The following is a 19,675-nucleotide window of genomic DNA, read 5'->3' on the forward strand; positions in this document are numbered from 1 at the left end:
TTCTCCTCAGTACCACCCCAAAGGTCTCCTCCGAAAGTGATGCAAAATGAGAATATCTTCAACTTGGGATCAAAGTTGGTAGCCATGGCTGACAATGGAGAACAAAGGGTTGAGTTTCTTCATATTTACTTGTTATACGGTTTTCTTTTACTTTGCATTTTATAGTTTGAGTTCGGGTTAGTGACTGCTCCTTTGAACAATGTTATCTCTAAGATTTGAAATCATTGCACCTAACCACTTGATGGTCTACTTGTTATATGTTAATATCTTCTTCTAAAACAGCCTTGAACTTGGCAATTAAGTTCACTTTGATACTTGTACTTTTTTTTGTTTACTTTGATACTTGAATTTAATAACTAGATCCATTTTGATCCTTGAACTTGAATTCTGTCAATATTTGATTATGTAACTAGTGTTCTTGAAACATGACTGGATGGGCTGATCAAAATTGATTGGATCGAGAATTGATTGATATATTGGTCCAAACAAAATGGTCGAACTGATTGAATAAAAAACAACTCAAAACTGACAAAACTGAAAACTGATAGTTGAACATGTTTAATAAAAATTTTTATTTTTTTATTTTTTATGAATTTTTAATTATTTATTTAATCATTGTTGGTCTAGTTGGATTGATCAAATTGATCTAATTGAGCACTAATGGTCTGATCGGTTTAACCACTAGTTCGATTATTAGATTATTATATGTTACACACTATGATTGTACCAAGTCATCACCTAAAAATTTATATAAATTTTTTTAGTTTTCAAGTGATGATGTAGCACAATATTAAAAATTTCATGCCATCATTTTTCAAGTTTAGGGACCAAAATAAATTTAGTTGTCAAGTTCAAATGTTAAAATTAATAAAAAAATACAAACACTAAAATCAACCTCATATTAGACAAAAAATTATATTACCCCTTCTCTGTTTCATGAAAATTTTAGCATGTATATATATATATATATATTCTATATTAAGATTAGCTAATTGAACCCATAATTTCCATACAAGTCATGCTTAGGCATGGTTAATTTTATTGGGTTTAAATCAATTTTGGATTTGAAGCAGTTGGATTCGAGTTGTTATTATTTTATTATTAAATTAGGTTGAATTGGATTTGGGTTTTAATTAATGGAGTTGATTTATATGTTTTTTTCTCTAAACAAGGCTTACAATTTGTATTATGATACGTTAATTAAGGATTCTTTACTACAAAAAAATACCATACACGTCCAAGATTAGATTTTCTAAGGAAAAAATATATATATAAAAACTATATTAAGATTAGCTAATTAAACACATAATTTCCATACAAATCATGCTTAGGCATGGTTAATTACTACACCTCAACATCACCAAAGCATAAATAAAAGCATCCCTTTTGCAAGCACTTCCTAATCACACAATCTACCAAACAAACATAATCTACATACATGTATATATGTAACTTAAAGTTGGTCAGGCCAAAGAAAAGCTCCCATGGCAAAAGCCCTTTTCTCATCGACGGTGCCACCATTAAAGCTGAATCCATATTCCTTCAACAACATATCGATCCTCCATTCTTCCATCTTCTCGTAATCGGCCTTCGAGTATCGAGGATAATGAACTGGCATTTGGAAGCCATTAGGGTAGTCTTCCTTGCAGGTTTTGATGCTGGTAATCCCTCTTTCCATTTCCTTGCAACCGATAAGTCCTTCGTTTGGGCACGATACCACTGCCTTGGCATGCAAGTTACCGCCATCGGTATGGCCAAAAACTTGAGTAAATGCCGAACTGAGAAACCATTTGAGAGCCATATTTTTGGAAGTTTGGAGCAGGAAACTCAAAGCTTTACTGCAAAGGAGGGGCTAGTATTTATATGTAAATATGATGAGGGTTCAATTATTTGTATCAATTTATTTCTAGAAAGTTAGATGAGAAATATCTTGGGGACTCCATCATTACGGGGTGGTTTTAAAAATAGTGCCTTGTTCTGCAAGAAATTGTATGTATTGGCTGATATGAAGGCCACGTCCATGGTTTGTATTAATGTGGTAGTTTTATGTCGCTTTTGATCTTTAAAAATTTGCACCTTATTTTAGTATTTTAAGTAATCAATGCTATTCAGGGTTTTGTCTTCATAAAGTAATTGCGTAAGATTAAGTGTATCAAAGTATAATTAGATATGAGTAATTATAATTCCTTAAATATATAAATGGAAAATTAAAATTTAATAAATCAATAGTTTATAATTTATGTGATAAATTAAAGGGTTTAGTGGGTTTTTTATTATTATTTTGATTTTAAGATTTATGGATTGCTAATAAATAACTACGAGAGTTAGGTTGGATGGCAATGGTTTCTGCTACTTTAACTAGTGTTTGAGAGTTCGATCTTCACATTGGGTACGAAGCAGTTTTAAAACTCGTGGTCAGCATTTAACCCTTAATGGGTCTACATAATGTGGAGGAATAGTTACTGGGTGCGCTCTAATAAATACCTTGAGTAGAGGTGAACAAAACTCGATTTGATTTGAAAAAATTGAAAATAATTTTGAATTTTGAGTTAATCGAATCGAATTATTCAATTATTTAAATTATTCGAGTTATTTGAATTTTGAAATTTAAATACCTTTTTGGTCCCTGTCAACTTTGAAAATAAGCAAATTGGTCTCTCTCAACAAAAATACAAAAAAAAATCAAATAATTTTTTAAAAGTTCACAATAATTTTTAAAATTCAAAATATTTATAAAAATTTCAAAATTTATATTTAAAAAAATTTAAAATTTTATAAAAAAAATATATAAAAATCTAAAATTTTAAAAATTTTCTAAAATAATAATTTTGGGATCTAATTAATAATTCAAAATTATCATACTCAAGTATCTTATTATTATCATTTTTTTAAAAAGAATTTCAAATATATATGATTTCAAATTTATGTACTCTAACATGGAATTATTTATACTGTAACATTATTTTTATTTGACATGTTTAATTTTTTTAATTTAACTCGAATAATTTCATTCGATTCGATTCGATTTGAATTTCATTTCACTTGACTTTATTCAAAAATAAATTCAAATTGAGCTAGGATGATAAAATATGACTAAAAAACTCGATTAACTTAAATTTTTTTACTCGATTTGATTCGACTTAACTTGATTGAACACTCACCTCTAACCTTGACAAATAAAAAGAAAAGATTCCTAATAAATTTCATAAAAGGTACCTACCACGTATATTATAGATTATGCAAAATTCACGACGTGGGTAGAAGAACTTATATAGAAAATCTATAAAAATAATTTATATGAAAATTAATTATAACTTTAGTTGAAATGGTAAAATTGGAGGAAGAAAGATTTTTGAAGCTTTTGGTTTAAATTCTGCCCTGTGAATGTGTTTTTTTTTAAATTGTATTTAAAAGGGGTAGATCTCAAAATTATGTATGAACTTTGATTTAATGCGTAATTGTATACATGAATTTTAATTTGATGTAATTATACACGTGAAACTCTAATTATAGTTCAAATGTATACTTAAAACTTTAATTTTGATTTAATCATATACATTTAAAGAAATAAATACATCAGTTTATCTTTATATTGGATAAATATAATTATTTATGTATGTAATATATAAACATAAAATGATGTTTATATCAATAATTGTGTTAATAATTTACAAGAATTGAATCAAATCAAAATTTAATGTATACAATTGCACATTAAACCATACTTTATATATAGTTTTGAGATTTATCTCTATCTAAAAAGACAAAATACTCTTAAATTATTTGTTGCTTTATAAAAATATTGAGTTTTTTTTTTGTTAATTTCATAATTGAGTTGGAAGCAAATTGAGGGTGACATCAACTTAGTCAAGTCGAAGCTTTAAATAATAGTATATATAGATTAATCATTATAAAGGAGATTCATGACCATAGAAGTATCATAGCAGTCCTTGTACTATACTTCATATTGGGTTTGGTCACTCTACTAAAAAAATAGACAAATTGATTTTTATACGTTAGATGAATGAGTTAAATAGTCCCTTTGTTAAAATTGTGTCGATAAAATAACAAATTTAGCCTTCAACCTTTACACATTTATTCAATTTGCCACATCTACTATAATATAAAGACCAATTTACCAAATTTTCAGTAGAAACAAGATGCAATCCGGGGTATAGTACAATGATTGCTATAATACTTTTACCGATTCATGAACATATATACCCATCTTTTTTTCCCTTTCTTTTGTTCATTATAAGATAATGATTAGATTATAATTTTGATCTCTTATTATGCTCACATTTGGAATTTAGTTTTTATGTCTTAATTCGACATAATTTGGTCTTCTACTTTTACAATGACACTAGTTAGTCCAGATAGTTAACATCCTTAACTATTCTACTTGGCATGTTAATGTGAAATTTGATTTAAATCACCTTTCTAACTCACAAAAAAAAAATAAAAATGATCTATCTTGACATGACAAGTTGTAATATTTTTAAGAAAAAGTCTAGCTTAAGCGTACCGAAATAATTAAGGGTGTCAACTATTGGCTTAACTAATGATGTTATAAAAGTAGAGGTACGGGCATAATTAAATTGTATATTTATATGATTAGTAAAAATTTAATTTCACCATTTTAATAGCTTATATCTTTATAATTTTTAAATGATTAAATCAAATTTTTATCAATTAGAGGGTCAAAGTGTAATTTTACCATTACTAATTTATAAATTTAAAAATTATAAAGGAGCTTAAATGGAAAAATTTTCATTTGGGGGTTGTCAGCCCCTTAACTTCGCCCCTGATTAGAGGAACTAAATCATGTTAAATTAAAGTATATATACTCTAAAATTTAAACATAATAGAAGTATTGTAACTATAATTTAACCTTAAACAAGATATACTTAACACAATCATTTATCATTTAATTTAATTTTTAAAAAATATTTTTAGTTATTACAATTATATTAAAATAAGACGTGTCACCATCTAAAGCGTTGCATGGATGAATCATGAACACCACATGACGGGTTTCTATGGGTTTTGGAGGTTACAAATTACAAATTAAATTGCATTGCATTCAATGCTTTGAAAAAAAGCTTGTGGCTATGATTCTTATTCATTAATGAGGTTGGAACACACATTTATTAAGCCATCTCCAACCATTTCATCTTCATCAATGTTGAATCAAGGACAAAATTCAAAACCTTTCCTCCAACATTTTAAAATTTAAAATTTGGATTTTTATCGAGGATTAGTCTGATTAATATGGACATTATTGATAAAAAAAAGAGCGTGAGTTTGAGTATGCTGAAGCGTATTATTTTCTTATTTATGATTGAGGAAAAATTATGATGAATTTTAAGTACTATGAGAAAAAATAGATGATCATAATTTATAATAAAATTATTAAAAAAAATTATTTACGGAAAACAATATTTGAGACCTTTCCTCAATCATGTTTAACAATTTAATTTCTATTTACCTTAGTGGCAAAGTTAGGTGCTGGTAGGGTTTCTGATCCCCTTTGAAACGGAAAATTTTCCATTTAAGCTCTTTCATAATTTATAAAACTATTAGTAATAATAAAATTACATTTTAGTTCCTCCAAAAAAAGATAAAAATTTGAATTAATGCTTTAAAAATTATAAAAATATAGACTATTAATATGATAAATTTACATTTTTATTATTATAAAAATATATAATTTAATTCTGATTTGCCAAAATTCTTTTGACTGTCCCCTAAGTCCATCTCTATTTTAAAGCCACTTGTGGTGGTTTTAATGAGCTTGGAGAGGAAACGAAAGGTTCTAAAAGAGGTGTGGTTCAACAATGGAGAAGTATCTAGCCAGATGCAAGTCTCCTGAACAGATGTTTTACTAAGGAAATTGATGGTTGAATCATGATAAACTATTTGCATGTGCATTGGCTAAGATTGAAGGACTTGTGATCCTGCTATAGAGCGGCCTAGTGACAAATCTTGATGTGATTTAGCCATGATTCGTATGCTAAACTTAGAAGAGAGAGGTGTTGATAAAGGAGAGATTAAGACAATGTGTTGTAGCAGGGTGAACTCTTAATTTGGGAGGTAAACTTATAGTCTAACGAGAGGGAGATAATGTGTTGGCATAGTTTGTGATGCTTAGAAAATTTTTTTTATTAGACATCATAATGGGTTGAGTAAGTATAAAATTTTAGGCTCGTTTTAAGTTTGGGTTTGATTTGATTAAAAAATTTAGTTTAAAATTTAGTTTAAATTCGTCCCAAATAAAAAAAATGCTAAATTCAAGTCTGATCTGTCAGTATTAATTTTTTTTTTTGCATAAAAACAAAGTTAAAAATAAAATACATCAAATACACTAAAAACATCAAAATAAATATTTCTCAATAAATTAAAAATATATTAAAAAATTTTATATTTAAATAACACTAAAATAGTTACAATTTCACAAGTAATACCTCTAAAATAGTAACAAAATTTTTCGTGACACTCCATACTTAATTTAGCCATTAAATTCAAATACATAACATTATATTATATTATCGGAGTAATTTAAATTAATTTATTTTATTATATTAAATAATTCAACAGTCAATTATAATAATTTTCATATAATCTTAATTACATATATAAATATAATAAATTAATGTTAAATAATCTCATATAAAATATTTTAAAATTTAATAGGATTAAATACAGAGTTAAGATTCGAATTTAAACTCTGAGAGATGTGAAATTTTCTCAGGAAACTTTTTGTTTTTTCTTTTCCTTTCTACTCCGTGTGTCTCATGGGAAGGCCAAATTTCCTTTCCCTTTCCCTTTCCCTTTCCCTTTCCATTTCTTTTCCTTTTTAAATTATTAACTCAATAACCAATCAAATTCGACCACTTGTCCTCCATCTTCATCACTTTTTCTTTATTTTATGAGATTATGTGTACATTGTAATAATTACTAATATTTTTTACTAAATATTATAATTATACTTTAGTCCCTCAATTTTTTAATTCTTAGCAATTTAGTCCTTACTCTATTCTTAACATTTCATGCTAAACTTTACGATTAATTTTTTATATCTATTTTATCCCAACAATATCATACAATTAACTCGATACACATTCTTGGAAATTTTTTTTATATTTTTCTAAAATTACACGATTTACAAGATCGGAAAAATTTAGACATATTACACTGAAGGACTCTTATTTAATGTGGGTAAGAAGGTGATTGAAATGGAGAAATTGCTACTTGAGTGAAATTAGTAGATCCCTTCAAATGTTGCTTACAATGGCCCTTTTAGCTACAACATTTAGTTGTAGGCAAATAGTATATAATTGTACTAAAAGACTCGAAGAAAAAAAGAGCTAAATCCCTCAAGGAATCTTAAAAGAAAGTTAGAGAGTCCATTGATAAGTTAAAGGAAGAAGTATGGAAAATGGCCAAGGTGGTGGATAGTGTGAATCTTAGTCTAGAGGTGGAGCAGTCCAAAGGAAAAGTTTTTGGAAAGAGGGTAAAGTTTTTCTATAGAGTAAGGTTGAGTAACTTTAAAAAATGTGACAAATGAGTAGGCTTAATTTCAAATAATTATTTTAGGAAAAAGCAACCCATTTTGGACTTTGAAACTTAACATGATAAACAAGTGCCTAGAAAAGGCTTACCTAGTCTATGAGTGCTATGATGCATGCTATTGAGGAACATTTAGGCTTTGTGTTAGAGTCAACTTTCTCTAACACTATTATAGGGTTAATTAAATATGAGTGGTAATCTGATATGCATGATCTTGATTATTTGCTTGTTCAATGGTATCAAATTGCTTGATACATTAGAATTGACGCCTCTAGTGAAATATCTAGATAGATGAGACCAAGATGAGATTCTATCATGTAGAATTTTGATAAAATTGTGCCAAATGGTGAGATCGAGAGGAGATCTCAGGCGGTAATTCTTACATTACGGTGAGATTATGTTAGGGTGAGATTGAGAGAAGATACTTATTTAAGAGTGATAATCGATATGCACATTAGCTTCATAAGTAGTTAGTTAACGAATCAACCATCACCTTGATAATTTGTATAGTCTAAGACAAGAAAGAGGGTAATTAGGTTAATTTGTTTGATTGCTAAGCTAGGTTACTTTCTTTATGATTTTCATTCAACTTGGACTAATAATTCTCGAGTCAATTAAATTAGTAATTACCTTTTACATGGGTTAATCAATTAACCAATCCCAATGGAAGATCGATCCTTAGAATATTTACTAAAGTGTTTCATTGTAAGCTGCTATGTTATAATTTGATATCGTCATGCTTGTACTGTTGATATTATTGATTATATTTGTTGCTTTTTATGTGAGTGCGATCGGGCCGATAAACTCCTCTAAGTTAGCAACTGTAAATCTAGACATGAGTTTCTAATAATATTGACTTCTATCAACACCTACATCTTCCTAGCCACCAACTCTATTTGCTACACCTATTGCTTGTTCACATGCACATATGAAGTGAGTATCCTTTCCTTCGATATCTTTTTTGCTAGGAGAAGGAAGATATCATGATCCGGATGTAGTTTCAAAGTCTAATCATGATTGTCAAACATGGCATAAATATAAAACACGAAGATATTGTAATAATTTAGTAAAAGGAAATTGAGAAGTTCACAAAAACATACTTTTATGATGTTTCATTTGATAATTTTACAAGTGAAGAACAAGGTAAGAAAAGAAATAAAGAAATAAAAGAAAAAGGAACAAAGAAAATAAAAGAAAAAAATTAAAGTGTTCAAAAAGAAAATGTATAAGGATTAATATTGTCCAATTCGACTTAAAGTTTTAGTCCGAAATGATGATATAACGTGCCAAGTCAACTTGTTGCTACATTGTTAACCGCTTAGTAACTAAAACGTAACAAATCGATAATTATTATGATCATATCATAACTTTTTAAAAGTTAGTGACAAAACTATAATTTAACTGTATGTAAGTGACTAAAACTGCAGTTTACCCAAAAAGAAAAACAAAGTCAACTACCAAACAGCGAATTCCACAATCCCCATTCTAGACTCTAGGTAGAATAGTTCAATACCAATTTCCAAACACTCCCCTTAAATTCAACATTTCGATTTCATCGCTCACTTTCGATTTCTAAAACCCTGAACCCTAATTAATTTAAAATCTCCATCAATAAAAAAAGAAAGAAAGAAGTCAAATCAAAAACTCTAATAAAAATGTCTTCCATTGTTCTTAGATCTCGAACAATTTCAAATAATTTCAGTTCAAAGATTATTTCTCAAAGGGGTTTATGTTCAGGAGTGGTTTCTTCTTCTTCGGATCCTTCTAAAGGAACAACAATTTCTTCACAATCCATTCTCTCCGATCAGTCGACACCTCCTCCTCTGGCGCCGGAAGTTGCCCCACAGGTTTCGGGAGGGAAAATTTGGAGCTTTGTCAAGTACGGACTCATTGCAGGTGTTACTGGAACTACTGGCTATGCTGGTTATCTCTCTTATAGTAAGTTTCTTTTTCCCCTTTTAAAAAGATCGGCTCATTTATGATTTTGGGGTTTTTTTTATATGATTAAAAGTGGTTTTAAAAAAAAGAATTTAATATGATTTGCAGAGTGTTCATGTGAGGAAGTAGATCATAAAGCAAAGGCATTGCGGGCTGCAGCGAGTTATACTCCTAGTGAAGATGCTTCTGCTATTGATGTGAGTTTGATTTTGTTTAGAAATTGATTTTTTGAAAGGATTTTCTCTATTTATTTTAGTTGTTTAGGTGTAATTTTGATTGATCATTGGGCCTCCTAGTTCATCCTTTACGATTGATCATTTGAATGTATATCTGCGGTACCTTAGCTAAGTCTTAATAATGTGATATATCCTTTGTTTAGTTTGTCCTAATACTATGAAGAAATTAGGTATGAAAGTAATGATTCTTTTTTTTTTTCATATATTTTTCAGAAATATGGAGGCTTGCTCTACTCTGCTGCAATGACAGGTGATGACCTTATTGTGTTTCTCTATCTCTTATTGCTTCTTTGTTTGTTCATGGTTACAATTATCTCTAAAGTCTTTGTTCTGTATGTCAACCTAATTACTAGCACAATATTTGCATAACAGGGCATTTGGTTTGCATTGTCTAGTGCCTGGATATATTCTGGTAAAAATACCATGGAAGCCCCTGTACTAGGTGTCAGATTGCATTTTATCCCCTCTACTAAAAAATGAGCAAATTAGTCCTTGTACATTAGATCAAAGAGCAAAATGGTTCTTTCTTTTAAAAATTTCATTCATTTTCTACTGTTAAAAACTAGCATGGTTGACAGAATAACTGAACAGTTTTTAATAGATGGACCAATTTACTTTTTGATCTAACATATAGGTACTAATTTGTCAATTATTTGAGTAGAGGGGTCAAAATTCAATTCAGCTCTTAGTACAAGGGTCTCTATGGTATTTTTACCAAAATATTCCTTTAGAAAATTTGGTCTGCTTTATTATAAATGGATTCATTGAGACAGAAAAGAAAATTCCATTGGTGCTGATTGCTGTCTATTATATTGGTCAATTATTGATTTGTTTACATGTTCTGGTTCAACCCCAATTTATTCCTGGTTTCTTTGCTTGTAACATTTCAGTTCCGGCTAAAGCACTTGAATCTTATTTGGATCTCAGGAGGTTAGTGGAAGAGCATTTGCTGGTGAGAAGCATTCTTTTTTCTCTTGTTTCCGGTTTTCTATTATTGACAGCCTATCTTTTGTTTTGTTCTTATAATTCTATCTCGTATTTTCAGGAATATACTGAACCAACTTCAGATAAGCTTCTTCCTGATTTGCATCCTCTAGAACAGCATGTTTTTACTCTTGTCCTAGATCTGAACGAGACATTACTTTATACAGACTGGAAGGTAAGAATTTGACTTAAAATTATTTTCCATTTAATCTTTATGAAATCTAAAACCTTCCCTTTTTGGTTGGCAAAGCGAGAGAGAGGCTGGCGTACCTTCAAAAGACCTGGAGTTGATGCCTTTCTGGAACATCTAGCAAAATTCTATGAAATTGTCGTCTATTCTGACCAGATGAATATGGTAATTTGATATTTTTCATTGTGGCTACCATTTTAAATACACAAGTATATGATAACTGATGTTGCCTGCAAGTTCATAATTAGTTTGTTTTCGACTGTGCAGTATGTTGATCCTGTTTGTGAAAGGTTGGACACTAAACATTGTATACGATATAGGCTATCAAGGGGTGCTACTAACTATCAGGATGGCAAGCATTATAGAGTATGTTATAGTGGTAAAAGTATCGTGGAGGCCTGTATACTAGGAGTCAAATTGCATTTTGCCCTTTCTACTAAAAAAATGGGCAAATTAGTCCCTGTATGTTAGATTAAAAAGCAAACTGGTCTTTCTGTTACAAATATCATCCATTTCTACAATTAAAAATTGGTCCTTGTATACTAGCATATGGTACACGTGACACATCACGCGCAACTGTCTAGTTATTTTATCAAGTACACCAATAACAGTAGTAATTAATGAAATTTTTAACGGAAATGACCAGTTTGCTCTTTAATCTAATATATAGGTACTAATTTGTCTAGTTTTTGAATAAAGGAGGCAAAATACAATTTGACTCCTAATATATGGGTTTCCATGATACTTTTACCATGTTATAGTCAATCTCTTCCCTTCAAAACATTTTGTTTTTGGTTTTCGCCTCAGTTTCTACAATACTATGTGTATTAATCTATGGCCTTATTGTTAACAAATAGTTCCCGTTGGCAGGATCTTTCAAAGCTAAACAGGGATCCGGCCAAGATTTTATATGTGAGTGCTCATGCATTTGATTCTAGCCTTCAACCAGAAAATTGTGTCCCTATTAAGCCATATAAGCTCGAGACAGATGATACCGCACTTTTAGACCTTATTCCATTTCTTGAATGTAAGTCTATGTTGTTGCTTTTTCCTCTGCATGGTGCCTTTGTTCAAATTTTATGTTTCCTATATTCTTTTGTTGATTATAGTACCATTTGTTTTGATTTGTCCACAGATGTAGCCCGCAATAGTCCGGCTGATATCAGACAAGTATTGCAATCCTATGAAAGAAAAGATATCACAAAAGAGTTTCTCGAGCGTTCTAAAGAGTATCAAAGGTGAAGTATCTTCATACATTTGTGTATTGTTTTTATAACATTGATAAATGCTCATTGCCTTTGATGATACAGGCGAGTTCAAGAACAGAAACAACAAGGTCGGCTTTGGCGGCGCTGACGAAAGGGTTACGTATAGTCGATGATTGCAGTTTACGGAGATCATTTAGCATAGAAGAATGTGAAAGACAATACTTATCAAGTTTTCCAGTAAAAAGGCTATTTTATGATAAAAAGATCATACATTGATGACTCTTTGCATTGCATCATTTAAATTGTCTGATGAAAGAATTTGTAATTTTTTTCTGCCGAGATGTAGGCAGGCTTTCAATATGTTGTTGAAACTAAAAATTTTTGCCACAGCAAATGAAATCAAAATTCAGTTTCTTTCTCTACAAGAATAAGCTTGTCTAAGGGTACTCCAATCTGAGTGAATCAACGCATCTTTTATAAAAACAGTTGTTTCATTTGTACTTTGCATGCTTGAAATTTAGTTTCGTTATTTTTTTTAATTTTAAAAAAATTAATCTTTTTTTTTTCCAATCTCAAAGTTTAATGGTATTCAAGCTTAAGTATCAAATTGAAAAATCTGCAATGTAATTGAAAAAATGTGCAATGTTTCAAGACTAATGCGAAAAAAAAAACTTCAAGGACTAGGTGGGAGAAAAATTTATCCCAAATAGAAAATGCCAGGTATGGTTCTATGGGCATCAAACTAGTGGACTTCGTCCCAATTCGCTAAGCTACAAAATGTTATTTCATCAATTCTTAAAAAATTTTCAACTTTATTTTTGTCGTCGTCTTACTTACATTTCTGGTTTGTCTTCTCTCATTATCAGCTGCTGTATGCCAAAGCCTCTGCAACTTCTAAACTACCCTTCAAAAATGTCTCTTTTAGGCTCTCCTTTTTCACCATTTACTCCATCTTATTTCCCCACCTCTATTTTCCTTCACTATCTCGTGTTCCATACATCAAAACAAAGACAAGTTCTTTAACTTTCACCCTTTGTGAAAACCTGAATTTTTCCCAAAGAGGATCTTGTTTCGAGGCTAAATATTGTATGTTTAGGTTTAAAGGAAAGTACCCATTTTCCTTTATTCATTGGTGATTCTCTTGGTTTAGTGAGTCATAGCCATATTTGCTCCCTTTTGGTTCTTTCAAGCTTGGACTTTAGTCATGGGGTTTATCTCTTACTAACTGCAGATCTTCACGGATCAGCTTTTACTGAGTTCTGGTTAGTTTTTCTTTTTCCCTATTTCCTTCTATTGTTTATTATTGTTCCTTGAAAGTTCAACTGGAGATTGATGGTGACCTCTTTGGGGTTAATGCAGTTAATCATTTGTTCATTTTGAAGTGGGCAAAGTCATTAATTTAGCAAGTTTTCTGAGATGCCTAGTTCTTATTCCTCTGTGGTAGAAAGAGCATTTTTAAGATAATAGCTTATTTCCATATTGAAGCTGTTTACTGAATGAATGAATGTATGGTGGTTGTCTTCTTGGCAGCTAATGTACGATTTTAGAAGAACCCTTTGCCAGTTTCATCGAACATCTTTTAGCTATGTGAACAAGTAGTGAAGCAGATTGCTTATTGCATATCAAAATGTCTGGAAATGGTCATTGTTTTGAGTGGATGGAGGAGTTTATTTCACAGGAGCGCGGTAATCTGTCTGTGCAGTTATCAGTTCTCAGAGGAGTGTTAGGCATATGTTATGTTGTTGCAGAGGAGTTTGTGAGGGTATATGGTGCTGAGAATTCAATTCATGCTGGTTTCAAATGGAGGTTGAGGAGAGAGGTTGTTGATTGGCTTACATCCATGCTCTCAAAGCAGTAGTTTTAGGGAGATCGATCTAGTATGTAATTGAACCTTTGGTCTGCATTCTGTCATTTTCTTGGCTTCAAAGATGATAAATCGCAATAGCATGCATCGGTCTCAATGTACTTATAAAAATAATACCATAGCAAAGCAGTTTAGACTTGGGAACTGAACTAAAACTATGCTTATCAAGCGTCAGAAAAGCTTAAAAATTAAGCTTTGCATCTTCAGTTGTCTTTTATATAAGAGCTCAATAATACATCTAGGTCTTGTATGTCTGCTAGTTATCACATGCTTGTAAGTTGTAACTTGATCCCATTGTTCATCCATTTCCCCCTCAAATTTATAATCCCTACAAGTCATTTTTAGTGTTATAGAAAATGTTATTATCGATTATTGTTGACTGGTCTTGTTGTTCTTACCATTTTTGATTGAAGCGACAAACTTGGCAGAGTTGTTGATCTTTGGAATTCATGTTTCCTTGGAAAGTAAACACCATGTCAAACATCTCTGAAATTTACATTTTCTTATAGAACTTTCTGTGACAGAGTCACCGAAACATGACATGCTGCTAGCTTTACGTTTCCTGATTGTGAAATGATTGAGATTAGTGCTTGGAAAGCCCAAGCACTGGATAATATGGTATACTATCTTGATTTTCTACTAGTTCAGTTCCTTACTCTTTCCTTGGCCTTTTCTGACACTGATTCATATGTTGCATATTGCAGGGCTATCTTTTGAGGAACTTGACTGAACAAAGTTCAGATATTGTGTGAGCAGGCACTGCATGGACATGTGGTAAAAGGCTCAAACATTTCCCAGCATTTTGCCTCAATGGGACCTCAGAAGCAGTAAGCATTGACATCTAAGAAAAAGAATGATGGCATGGATTTTGGATGCTGTACTTTATCATCTGTTTTTTCTGAATGTAACGTCCACTGACATATTCTCCTGATGTTTAGGTTCAATCTTTTATCTTCATGATCTCTAAAGGAGAAAATCATTATCTTGCTTACTTGGAGGACATGTACGAAGACAAGCGTGGGCAGCTCTGGTGATGGAGGTTATTAATTTTCATTTAGTTGCCTTATGTTTCTTCAAAGTTTAAAATTTAGGCCATTAATTCAAATTATGTCTATTGAACTGAATTAATTAGTGGGAAAGTAATATGGATATCATGACTTGATAATATAAATGACACTACAATAATGCAACGTGGTTTTCTGGGCCTGGTGCGGTGCATGATCTGTTATTGCCTTTTGTTTTCAATGTTTTTGGTTTTTCTGCTTGCTTATTGTGTGCTTTGCATTGTGGCTTTTTTATTGGGCTGAGTTATAATCCTTTACTTTTCAAAAATAAAAATATCTGCCCTCATTTTTTTTTTCAAATTTAATCTAGAACCAACATTGGGTAAAGATTAAATAACTGGAAAATTGATGTAATAAAATTTCTTTCCTAGAAGTTTCCTGTTCTTTTTCGTTTTTATTGTTTGAATTTAAAGCCTATGGATGAATTAGAAATGCAATTTCCCTGGTAGTTTTCTTGCAAGTAATAGAAAATGGCATACAAATTTTCTAGTCTTGTGGAAAATATGTTTGTTAGATACTATTGTTCAACATATATAGGATACACATGGTTTGAATTTTCAAGCAGTGAACTTTGAATATATAGAAGACAAGTGATAAGGGATTATATATCATTGAAGTGTTTTCTATAATACAATCATTCAAGTGTTATTTACTCTGAAACTTTGAACTTCTTTTCCTGCTTTGAATATGTGGGGACAAAATTATTAGTCTTTTTGTGTGTGTGTGTGTGGAATTACTGTACATTGTGGTGACTTGTAGATTAGGTTTGGGTGACATTGACAGTTTTGGTCTTCTTCACGCTCTTAGCTTTTCTCCATCAGAAATAAAAACATGATGGTTATCCACAATTTCCATAAAATTTCTTAGATTCTTCATTATCAATGGACTATACCATTAAAATTCTAGTTTCATATCAGTTTTGTTCTGCCTATAAATAGGGTTCTCATAATTCATACCATGTTAACCTTATTTGAAAACATAACATGGCCTCCTTTATCACACCCTATCACTTCCTTTATCTATTTTTCTTCTTCCCTCATCTTTCTGCCTCTTCGGTAACGCACTTGTGCTCTCATCACGAAGCTACTTCTTTGATCCATTTCAAGAACTCATTTTCCATCATCAAAACAGAGTTTACTTCTTTTCTTTGTGACGATATTGCTGGCCTTAAATCTTATCCTAAGACAAATTCATGGAAAGAGGGTACAGATTGCTGCTCATGGGATGGGGTCACTTGTGATCACCTAAATGCTCATGTTATTGCCCTTGACTTGAGTTGCAGTTGGTTGTATGGCAACTTCCCTTCCAATAGTACACTTTTCCTTCTTCCTCATATTCAAAAACTCAACATTGCATACAATGATTTTAATTATTCCAAGATGCCCTCTGAGTTTGGTCAGTTTACAAGGCTGGTGTATCTTAACATCTCAGAAACGTTATTTGCAGGAAAAGTCCCATCCCAAATCTCCCACTCATCAAAATTGGTTTCACTTGATCTCTCTCATAATGTTTTTTTTGACCAATTAACAATTGACAAAAATACTTTGGAGGGACTTGTTCACAACCTAACTGAGGTGAGACATCTTTTTCTTGATAGAATTATCATGCCTTCTATTAATCTTAATGTTTTCATGAATCTATCCTCTTCTATAAAGTCTCTCAGTCTTGGTGGTTGTGATTTGCAAGGAAAATTCCCAAGTAACATTCTTCATTCGCCAAACCTCAATTTGCTCAACTTAGGATACAATCGAAACCTTAGTCTTGATCTTCTGAACTTCAATCAGAGCAGTAATCTTGAACATTTGGATCTGTCATGGATGTCCTTTACAAAATTGATTGATTCGATTGACAACCTATGTCTTGAAATATTTGGATTTGTCTCATTCCCATTTACAGGGATCAATTTTGATATCATTGGGGAACCTCTTGCAGCTCACTTATTTAGACTTGTCATGGAACCAATTGAGTGGAGAAGTTCCATTGTCAATTCTAAGCCTGACACAGCTTCAACACTTGAGAATAGCTGAAAATTCTTTAAAAGGTCCCATTCCAGATGAAAAAGCTGCTTTCCCTAATCTAATATCTTTAGACTTATCTAACAATTTACTAAATGGAAAACTTCCGTCATGGTTGTATGCTGCTTCCTCCTTAATGGAAATATCTCTCTCTCAAAATCAATTCAGTGGACACATCAGACAATTCCAATCCAAATCACTAGAAATGATAGTGTTAGGGAATAATAAACTCCAAGGTCCTCTTCCATCTTCAATATTCCAATTTCTCAACCTTACCTGGCTCCTTTTATACTTAAATAATCTCAGTGGTGTTATAGAGTTTGGCATGTTCTCAAATCTCCCAAATCTTGAATATCTTGACCTTTCACTAAACAGCCTATCCTTAAGCTCAAATAATGTCAGCCAATTCTCCCCATTTTTGAGAGGGTTAAAAAAGTTGAAAACTTTAGACCTTTCTAACAATAGAATTGAAGGAAAGATTCCACAATGGCTGCAAGAGGTGACTTGTGACTCTTTGAGTTACTTAAATTTATCTCACAACTCATTGACAGAAGTTGAGCAACTCCCATGGAAGAATATTAATATTCTTGACTTAAGCTCCAATTTGATTCATTGAAACCTTCCAATTCCATCTTTGACAATCAATGTGTTTTTGATCTCAAACAATAGTTTAGGTGGAGAGGTCTCTTCTTTGATATGCAATGTGAGTGCTCTCCAAATTCTTGACTTGTCCCACAATAAATTGAGTGGAACTATTCCACAAGTTTTGGAAATTTGAGCAACAACCTTGAATTTTTGAATTTAAAGAAGAACAAGTTTTATGGAATGATTCCTCCAACATTTGCAAAGGGATGTCAATTGAGTAATCTTAACTTAAATGGAAATCAATTTGAAGGGCCTTTGTAACCATCCATCCTCAATTGTAGGTCTTTGGAAGTGTTAGATCTTGGGAACAACAAGATCAATGATACATTTCCTCATTGGTTGGGAAGTCTTCCGCGGCTACAAGTTCTTGTACTAAAGTTATTAGAAGCTACCTATACTTTGCTCATATCTATCCATATTGTTGCGCGGAAGCGCGTAAAAGAGTAAAATTATTATACTAAAAAATCACATTAAGTTCAATTCTCAAGAAAGAGAAGTGGATCACGAGGATCACTTAAGTACCAGGTCTTTCCTAGCCAGAATATCCCTCTATTGTAATTTAATAGCACAATAAATCACTACAATCAGACTCATAAAATATGCAAAAATAAATAGTAAAGAACAGATATTAACGAGGTTCAGCAAATTTTGCCTACGTCCTCGAGTACTACTAAATATATTTCACTCCAAAATACAAGTGAAAATTTACAAATAGGGAGAGAGAACAATGCCTTAAGTAGAGAATGGCAAATGTTGGGGATGATTAGAATGAGAAATGGTTAGGCCTATTTATAATTAAGGTTCAAGGGCCAACTTGTAAAGTCCCTATATAATTAGGGACCAAAATTGCAATTATTCCATGCCAAATTCTAAAACTTTTGGTACCCATATCTTTGACTTTTTAAAGGTATGGGTAGATATGGGCAATGTATGGGTAGATATGGGCAAGGTATGGGTAGCTTCTAATAATCTCCACCTTGAAGATTTGATTAGGATAATCTTATCTTTACACAATTCTTTCTGCCTTTGACAACAATACTTGATATTGCCTTCTTCAACTGTTAATCTTGCAGGATATTAACCAAGTTCAAACAATGTTCGAACTTGGTTGCTGTTACGACCTTGGTCATCATATCTGCGGGATTATCTGCAGTCTTGATCTTCTGAAGATAAATTTTTCCCTCATCAATAATTTCCCGCACAAAATGGAATCATACGTCGATATGCTTTGTACGTGCATGATAGACTTGATTCTTTGCTAAATGAATAGCATTTTGACTATCACAATGCACGTTAATATGCTCCTGAACCAATCCCAAGGTTTTAACCATACCTTGTAGCCAAATAGCTTCCTTTACAGTCTCGGTTACAGCTATGTATTCAGCTTCTATGGTTGACAGTGCAACTATAGACTGTAGTGTAGACTTTCAACTTATTGGTCCTCCAGCAAGTGTAAACACATAATCGGTGGTTGATTTTCGCTTGTCCAAATCACCGGCATAGTCAGAATCAACGTACCTAATAACACATTTATCAAGTGTATTATCCTGCTTGAACAGTAATCCAACATCCACGGTCTTCTGAATATACCGTAGAATTCATTTCACAACTTGCCAATGTCCTTTTTCAGGATTATGCATATACCTGCTCACTATACTAACTGCTTGTGAAATATCGGGCTTGTACACACTATACTAACTGCTTGTGAAATATCGGGTTTGTACACATCACTGCATACATCAAGCTGCCCACTGCATTAGAATACGAAACTTGCAACATGGATTCTCGTTCTGTATTTGTCGAAAGAGATAGTTGTGCAAAAAGCTTCAAATGAGAAGCCAATGAGGTACTTACAGGTTTTATCTGCTCGTTTATACCAAACTGCTGTAGTACCTTCTTTAAATACTGCTTCTGGGACAAACTAACTCCATCATGAGCTCTATCTCTCTATATTTTCATGTC

The 19,675-nt window shown here is 31.7% G+C and overlaps 3 protein-coding genes across 15 annotated transcripts in view; 2 read left to right on the forward strand and 1 right to left on the reverse strand.

The window, feature by feature from the left end:
- Positions 1 to 1,270: 1,270 nt before the first annotated feature.
- On the reverse strand, positions 1,271 to 2,056 carry LOC107931081 (uncharacterized). Its single transcript, XM_016862871.2, has one exon. The coding sequence runs from the start codon at positions 1,799 to 1,801 to the stop codon at positions 1,454 to 1,456; it is 348 nt and encodes a 115-aa protein (XP_016718360.1). The 5' UTR covers positions 1,802 to 2,056; the 3' UTR covers positions 1,271 to 1,453.
- A 7,016-nt stretch (positions 2,057 to 9,072) lies between these two features.
- LOC107931084 (mitochondrial import inner membrane translocase subunit TIM50) lies at positions 9,073 to 12,543 on the forward strand. The gene is made up of 10 exons (XM_016862873.2): positions 9,073 to 9,507; positions 9,616 to 9,704; positions 9,957 to 9,993; positions 10,634 to 10,695; positions 10,789 to 10,902; positions 10,978 to 11,082; positions 11,185 to 11,283; positions 11,788 to 11,944; positions 12,053 to 12,155; positions 12,228 to 12,543. The coding sequence occupies exons 1-10, from the start codon at positions 9,225 to 9,227 to the stop codon at positions 12,271 to 12,273; spliced, it is 1,095 nt and encodes a 364-aa protein (XP_016718362.2). The 5' UTR covers positions 9,073 to 9,224; the 3' UTR covers positions 12,274 to 12,543.
- Positions 12,544 to 12,867: 324 nt separating this feature from the next.
- The window catches only part of LOC107931165 (receptor-like protein 9DC1), a 29,823-nt gene continuing 23,015 nt past the window's right edge, over positions 12,868 to 19,675 (forward strand). Inside the window, exons 1-6 of one of the 13 annotated variants that reach the window (XM_041110669.1) lie at positions 12,869 to 13,387; positions 13,485 to 13,565; positions 13,656 to 14,002; positions 14,514 to 14,607; positions 14,694 to 14,816; positions 14,928 to 18,274. In XM_041110669.1, coding sequence (XP_040966603.1) covers positions 16,037 to 17,080 — 1,044 coding nt within the window. In that variant the 5' untranslated portion in view covers positions 12,869 to 13,387; positions 13,485 to 13,565; positions 13,656 to 14,002; ... (1 more) ...; positions 14,694 to 14,816; positions 14,928 to 16,036 and the 3' untranslated portion in view covers positions 17,081 to 18,274. Of the gene's footprint in view, positions 13,388 to 13,484; positions 14,608 to 14,693; positions 14,817 to 14,927; positions 18,326 to 19,675 lie in introns of those variants that run through there. The other 12 variants (XM_016862964.2, XM_041110667.1, XM_041110668.1 and 9 more) reach the window with 12 other exon arrangements.

This window comes from Gossypium hirsutum, chromosome A04, assembly GCF_007990345.1.
Source record: "Gossypium hirsutum isolate 1008001.06 chromosome A04, Gossypium_hirsutum_v2.1, whole genome shotgun sequence".
Classification (NCBI taxonomy): domain Eukaryota; kingdom Viridiplantae; phylum Streptophyta; class Magnoliopsida; order Malvales; family Malvaceae; genus Gossypium; species Gossypium hirsutum.

What these genes read in the sequence shown, in the direction of transcription:
- LOC107931081 (XM_016862871.2), bottom strand. Translation starts at nt 1,801, where the DNA reads ATGGCTCTCAAATGGTTTCTCAGTTCGGCATTTACTCAAGTTTTTGGC.
- LOC107931084 (XM_016862873.2), top strand. Translation starts at nt 9,225, where the DNA reads ATGTCTTCCATTGTTCTTAGATCTCGAACAATTTCAAATAATTTCAGT. An exon ending in ATTCTGACCAGATGAATATG is followed by an intron (nt 11,083 to 11,184) that starts GTAATTTGATAT and finishes TCGACTGTGCAG; the next exon opens with TATGTTGATCCTGTTTGTGA. An exon ending in AGGATGGCAAGCATTATAGA is followed by an intron (nt 11,284 to 11,787) that starts GTATGTTATAGT and finishes TCCCGTTGGCAG; the next exon opens with GATCTTTCAAAGCTAAACAG.